General features: G+C 42.5%; 1 protein-coding gene across 1 annotated transcript in view; it reads left to right on the top strand.

Moving 5' to 3' along the window:
• The first annotated feature begins 3252 nt into the window (after positions 1 to 3252).
• pip4p2 (phosphatidylinositol-4,5-bisphosphate 4-phosphatase 2) overlaps positions 3253 to 7619 on the top strand; it is a 51425-nt gene continuing 47058 nt past the window's right edge. The window contains exon 1 of the mRNA XM_060904721.1: positions 3253 to 3459. Coding sequence (XP_060760704.1) covers positions 3354 to 3459 — 106 coding nt within the window. The 5' untranslated portion in view covers positions 3253 to 3353. The remainder of the gene's footprint in view (positions 3460 to 7619) is intronic.

The raw sequence follows: 7619 nt of genomic DNA, 5'->3' as shown, positions 1-7619 counted from the left end.
TTTCAGCTCTTACTCATTAATATTCATGACATGTAAACATATCGCTTCTGATTGGCTAACAGCACTGTGACGCTCCCTCCAGTGGGTTATGGGCGAGGCCATGACTACTAATTTTCGAAGTGACGCAAGTTCATAGGTCTTTTTCTGATTTGCTCATTTTCCCGTCTATTTTCTTTCATAGGCTAATACAGGGAATTGGGGTAGAAGAACATTTTCACGTGCAGCATGCATATGCAACTCGGAGTGACCTATGGTATTTCAAAAAGAGCAAGTATTAAACGGTTTGTCATGGAATTACACCTTTAAACAGTCAAGGAACAGCAGCAAAAAGGGCAGTAAACAGATGTAAAATGTCAAGGAACAGCAGCAAAAAAGGCAGTAACCAGATGTAAAAAGTCAAGGAACAGCAGCGAAAAGGGCAGTAACCAGATGTAAACAGTCAAGGAACAGCAGCAAAAAGGGCAGTAACCAGATGTAAACAGTCAAGGAACAGCAGCAAAAAGGGCAGTAACCAGATGTGAACAGCAGCAAAAAGGGCAGTAACCAGATGTAAACAGTCAAGGAACAGCAGCAAAAAGGGCAGTAACCAGATGTAAACAGTCAAGGAACAGCAGCAAAAAGGGCAGTAACCAGATGTGAACAGCAGCAAAAAGGGCAGTAACCAGATGTAAAACAGTCAAGGAACAGCAGCAAAAAGGGCAGTAACCAGATGTAAAAAGTCAAGGAACAGCAGCAAAAAGGGCAGTAACCAGATCACGGGCGATTGCTCCAAGACAACGAGGGAGGCTCAGCCTCCTCTAAAAATGATGAACATCGTGTAGGATGAATTGCGCTAGGCTTATGTTATAGCCGACCTTATAACATTGCTATTTCAGATCCAGAATCATAGAAATATATGTGATCAACCCACTATAGTGCGAAATCATTCCCTTATAACTTTAATGTGTGCGTGAGTTTTTCCCCCTCGTGACAGCGCGATGCAGCCCAGCCTCAGTGGACTTCAATGGCATTTGGGAGCTCTGCGCTTTTCAATCTCAAAATGCAAGACGATTATTGGACAAATACTGCGAAAACGCCCGCCTACAGAGTCCCACGGACTCCCAGCCTCTGTGGACTTCAATGGCATTTGGGAGCTATGCGCTTTTCAATCTCAAAATGCAAGACGGTTATTGGACAAATACTGCGAAAATGCCCGCCTACGGACTCCCAGCCTCACATGCGAGGGACATGGCAGTTTCCGCGAGGAGACTGGTGATTGGTGAAAGCGGCCAGATATTTTCTTTGATTGACAGCTCGTTTCAACTATAGACAGGCAGTGGTGAATCTCAGTTCAGTCCCATGCGGATTCGCAAGTGCTGTGGTGTATTGTAAGAGATCAGCTTACATTTCGATTTCATTCATTACATACGGTTTCTACCAGCTTTTTTAGTTTGTATATATTTTCATTGTAAATAAAGTGTAAATATAGTGTTGTCAAGTTTGCTATCTTAGTTCCAGAAATTTCGTTTATTTGAGTGACTGAACTTGAACTTGAGGGGGCTAGTCAGCTAGCAAGAAAGCTGCGCACGGATGCCAAGCATTGCTGATTTAATTTTGGCGAAGCCATTTGCCAGTCTTCCTTTCGAGGAAAAAATTAAAATTAAAGAGCAGGGTAGACCAACGCCTCAAACTGACTTGGTGAAAAAGGTAGGGAATAATACTCGTTCCTTTCAGCTCTCCTGGTACGAGAAAGTGAATTGGCTAACAGCAAGTGACCCACATCAACAACAGTAAATAGGCTACTTTAGTAATATGTCATGGATGGACCAAAAATATAGAATCTATTTAAAATGTTTATGCTGAGTATATTATATTGGAATATATATATATATATATATATATATATATATATATATATATATATATATATTTATTTATTTATTTATTTATTTATTTTTTTTTTCTGGATATGAATTAAACACAGCTACAATTTGGAAAACATTTTTAAACAAAAACACAGCCGAGAACATTTCACACTACAGACCTGGATTAAAAGTGAAGGGTTATCAAAATTGTCAGTAAAACATTTCTCAGTCAAAATAAGTAAAATATAGGGAAAGTGTCATTGAATGAAATGTGTGGCACCCAGCTCTACTGCTGAGGTTCCTGACAAAGAGCTGCTTTCAATAATGATCAATTTTTAAACAACATGCCACAATTTTAAAATATAAAATGTTAAAATATACCCCCCCAACACCATCATGTATATTGGACAGTAGGCTAATGGGTCAAAAGAACCTGTTATTTCACAGTTTGTGACCCTGCCAACAATCAGCCAGATCAGAGGCAAGAGTATGGGAAAAATTGATGTGTTTTCTTTTAAAATCTGGGAGTATCATAACCGACCAGCCTCCCCTATTTGAAAGACTATCATCTGCCACTGAACCAAATGTAAAACAGTCATGGAACAGCAGCAAAAAGGGCAGTAACCAGATGTAAAAAGTCAAGGAACATCGGCAAAAAGGGCAGTAACCAGATGTAAAAAGTCAAGGAACAGCAGCAAAAAGGGCAGTAACCAGATGTAAAAAGTCAAGGAACAGCAGCAAAAAGGGCAGTAACCAGATGTGAACAGCAGCAAAAAGGGCAGTAACCAGATGTAAAACAGTCAAGGAACAGCAGCAAAAAGGGCAGTAACCAGATGTAAAAAGTCAAGGAACAGCAGCAAAAAGGGCAGTAACCAGATGTGAACAGCAGCAAAAAGGGCAGTAACCAGATGTGAACAGCAGCAAAAAGGACAGTAACCAGATGTAAAACAGTCAAGGAACAGCAGCAAAAAGGGCAGTAACCAGATGTAAAAAGTCAAGGAACAGCAGCAAAAAGGGCAGTAACCAGATGTGAACAGCAGCAAAAAGGGCAGTAACCAGATGTGAACAGCAGCAAAAAGGGCAGTAATGTGCAAATGTAAGCAGTCAAGGACAGTTTACAGGGAGGTAGTCCTCCTATCAGCTGTTCAGGAGTCTGGTGGCGGTGGGAAAGAAAGAATGAGTGACGGAAAGAGATTTATGTCATGTGGTTTTGGTCCCGGATGTAGTTCGTATGAAAAATACGAGTGGTGTTTTCCCCAGTAAAACCCTCATGTCCATGTGTGTATGTACTGTAGATAAATGAAGTGTGCAGCGAGCGCACTACACAGTAAAGGAAGTGTTGATCAAATCCCACTCTGCAGTTGCATCCCAACTCCGCCCCATTACGTATTAGGCCCCGCCCCCTCACGCTGGCTGTTGGATCAGTGTTGGGAGTGTGTGTGTTTCGGCACCAGGCTGCCGGACTGATCCAGCCGCAGCTGTTGTTTTTTCAGTAGAATAAAAGTGAAAATGGCTTCTGACGGTATGGATGAGCGGTCACCGCTGCTGTCGGCGCAAAACTCCGGCAATGTGACTCCCACAGCGCCGCCCTACCTCCAGGATCCCAGTCCGAGAGGTAAACACACACACACACCGAGCAGGGCGTTGTGATTTAGACTCGGACGGAGCTGCTGAATCATTTTGGGCGTAGCGACACCGCACAGAGCTCGCGCTGGGAGAACCCGGGCTAGAACCGACACCCTTCTGAGCGGATGAACTGACAGGGAAAAAGCAACACGTATGCGCGTGCACAGAGGCGTACAGAACCAGAAGGTTGTGTGGGTTTGTCATGCTGCAGGTTGCAGCTCAGGCCCTCTGTCTTTCCTGCTGGCCTGCAGTGTGTATCTGATCAAATCTCTCCCAACCCTGTCAGTGTGAACATACACATGTGCACTGGTTTTTCTTCTTTTCTTTAACTGTGGTCTGGATGTTGTGCCTTTTCTAAGGCTTGTGTGAGGAGAGCTGCTGGAGGGTGTGAAGAAGCCCACTAGCCTCTATTGTGTTGTTTGTTTGTGTGTCCCAGACCTCCACCCTCACAATCAGTAGTACTGAACTCCACCACTCCTGGTCCATGGGTTAGGGTTTGAGTCAGGGTACCATCACAACATTATCTTCGCAGTAAATTAGTGCATGTCGTATCCCTATAATGCTTTATTTTTAAAGGTCCATAATATATCTTTCCAGGTGAAAAGGACTACAGTGGTGCTTGAAAGTTTGTGAACCCTTTAGAATTTTCTCCATTGCTGCACAAGTTCAAAAAGCAGATAAAGAGAACCCAGTTAAACAAATGAGACAAAAATATTATACGTGGTCATTTATTTATTGAGGAAAATGATCCAATATTACATATCTGTGAGTGGCAAAAGTATGTGAACCTCTAGGATTAGCAGTTAATTTGAAGGTGATATTAGTCAATCGATGGGATGATGATCAGGTGTGAGTGGGCACCCTGTTTTATTTAAAGAACAGGGATCTATCAAAGTCTGATCTTCACAACACATGTTTGTGGAAGTGTATCATGGCACGAACAAAGGAGATTTCTGAGGACCTCAGAAAAAGCGTTGTTGATGCTCATCAGGCTGGAAAAGGTCACAAAATCATCTCTAAAGAGTTTGGGCTCCACCAATCCACAATCAGACAGATTGTGTACAAATGGAGGAAATTTAAGACCATTGTTACTCTCCCTAGGAGTGGTCGACCAACAAAGATCACTCCAAGAGCAAGGCGTGTATTAGTCGGTGAGGTCACAAAGGACCCCAGGGTAACTTCTAAGCAATTGAAGGCCTCTCTCACATTTGCTAATGTTCATGAGTCCACCATCAGGAGAACACTGAACAACAATGGCATGCCTGGCAGGGTTGCAAGGAGAAAGCCACTGCTCTCCAAAAAGAACATTGCTGCTTGTCTGCAGTTTGCTAAAGATCACGTGGACGAGCCAGAAGACTATTGGAAAAATGTTTTGTGGACGGATGAGACCAAAATAGAACTTTTTGGTTTAAATGAGAAGCGTTATGCTTGGAGAAAGGAAAACACTGCATTCCAGCATAACCTTATCCCATCTGTGAAACATGGTGGTGGTAGTATCATGGTTTGGGCCTGTTTTGCTGCATCTGGGCCAGGACGGCTTGCCATCATTGATGGAACAAAGAATTCTACCAGCGAATTCTAAAGGAAAATGTCAGGACATCTGTCCATGAACTGAATCTCAAGTGAAGGTGGGTCATGCAGCAAGACAATGACTGTAAAGGCCAATTTATGCTGACAACCCAGTCCTCGCAGACGGTGTCGCAGACGGTGTCTGCGTAGCCCCCCCACCTTCGCAGACACTCTGCGCGCACCTCCCAAAAATTGTGACCACCGCAGAAGCCTCGCAGACAGCGCCGCAGACAAGAGGGCTCTGATTGGTCCACTCTACATCCGCTGTACACGCACTTCCGCTTCCCTACTTTCCCGGTTTGTTTTGTTTTCACGACCGCCATTTTTAAAAACACGAGCGAAGATGGAGCAGCATGAAGAGCGGTTGATTGAGGAAGTGAGGAAGTACGTACATCTATACGACCCCAGTTCTAGTCATTATTAAAAAAAAAAGTTCTAGTCATTATAAGTAACCGGAGGATAAACACTCCACTAACCACACCCACCAACTACTCCTAGCGACTTCGCGCCCCCTTGTGTTGTGCCGGTGAATAACATCGCGCACGCCTATTCCCCCGCTCAACAATAAATTACAACTGTCTGCGAAAAGCTATCTGCGAAAGCCTTGTCGCAAGAGCATGCAGAGGCCTTAAGCCCACAAGCCGTTCTACCAAAGAATGGTTAAAGAAGAATAAAGTAAATGTTTTGGAATGGCCAAGTCAAAGTCCTGACCTTAATCCAATCGAAATGTTGCAGAAGGACCTGAAGTGAGCAGTTCATGTGAGGAAACCCACCAACATCCCAGAGTTGAAGCTGTTCTGTACGGAGGAATGGGCTAAAATTCCTCCAAGCCGGTGTGCAGGACTGATCAACAGTTACCGCAAACGTTTAGTTGCAGTTATTACTGCACAAGGGGGTCACACCAGATACTGAAAGCAAAGGTTCACATACTTTTGCCACTCACAGATATGTAATATTGGATCATTTTCCTCGATAAATAAATGACCAAGTATAATATTTTTGTCTCATTTGTTTATCTGGGTTCTCTTTATCTACTTTTAGGACTTGTGTGAAAATCTGATGATGTTTTAGGTCATATTTATGCAGAAACATAGAAAATTCTAAAGGGTTCACAAACTTTCAAGTACAACTGTACAAAAGATAAGGGTGCAGTCCTAGCAGACAGTTTAGTGCTGTTTATCTTACCGTACCTAGTCGTATGAACCTGTTGTAACCACTGTTTTCACACACACTGTTCTTGTGTTACATTTTGGTGAATTAATCAGACCTAAATGGTAACTTGCTCTTATGTTGTGATCAGACTACATGATATTTTTTTCTTTCAGGATGGTCATCATGTCAGATTAGGCAATCATAGTGCCATAAATGCTTGCCTGGTCTTGGTCAGGAGGAGCCTGGCAACACTGCTAGTTTGATACTGACTAATCGTCAGTCATGTCCTTGCGTGTCATTGGGGAGGAAGGTCAAGAAATTGTCAATCCTGGCTGTCAAGGAACATGTAGGATTTGACAAACTAGGCAAGAAAATACAGAAATTCTGGCATGCTAGACTTTTCATCAGGGTGTCTTGGGTGTCCCAGATGCCACATTACTGTTCTCTGATTGTCACATTACAAGGTCCGTTCGTTTGTTTCCGATGTTTGTTTGGCCCCGTACTGGAAATTGGTTAGTCATGAAAAGATCATGTCAAAATCAGACTGAATTTGTGGTGTTTGATCCTGGCATTAGGCCAGAGCTTCCACAGTCCCATGAACTGTTTGTTTTAATGCGTTTCTGCTCTAAAACACCTGACTGAACTCGTCAGCTTATTAGCTTTCTTAAAGCAGATACGCAGAACCTTTATTTTTAAATACATTTCTGAGTGGATAGTATCTCCATCCTTAACTCTTGTATGCTGCATAAATGGGAATAAAAAAATATTTTTTTTTGGGAGTTAAAATCAACCGCAAAGTTGGCATTGGAGCTGCCCCGCTGAGCCAGCCAGCCCTGAGTGCGTGACGTCACAGCGGTAACCGGTTTTAAGGCCGAGGCCTTTGACAGCTATAGACCAAAGTCATATAAATAAACATTTATGGTGAAAGTAAGAAATACCGTTACCGACTTGCTCAACTAAGACTGATTTGACTTCATTGATTGATTGTGGGTTGACTCTCATTAAAACAGGATGGGTGTTATAACCTATGCAACATACATGTATATGCATGCATTTTCACTGATAAAACGTAAAAGGCTCATTAAATAATCAGATGAACTGAGACAATCACATTCTGAAGCAAATTAAATAATCTCATACCGGTAACTTAAACACACAATACAAGTTACATGGACATTCCACCGAATGGGTGCCATTTGCTTGGTGTACCACTCCCAAATTAAACTTAATTTGTTATATCTTTTCAACAGTGATTATAATAACACACACATTTAACTATTCAAAATGTGTATTGGTCAACCTCAGGCTACGTTACAAGGTTTGGAAGTCAAAGATGGCCGCATTTTTTTTTCAGTCCTTGTTACCAAAACACTGAAAGTAACAGGACTGAGTTTTTAGCCTAGGATTAGGTAATACATGGAATTAAGC

Source organism: Neoarius graeffei, chromosome 22 (genome assembly GCF_027579695.1).
Source record: "Neoarius graeffei isolate fNeoGra1 chromosome 22, fNeoGra1.pri, whole genome shotgun sequence".
Taxonomy (NCBI): domain Eukaryota; kingdom Metazoa; phylum Chordata; class Actinopteri; order Siluriformes; family Ariidae; genus Neoarius; species Neoarius graeffei.
Note: the sequence above shows the minus strand (reverse complement) of the source record. Positions and strands in the feature narration are given on the sequence as shown.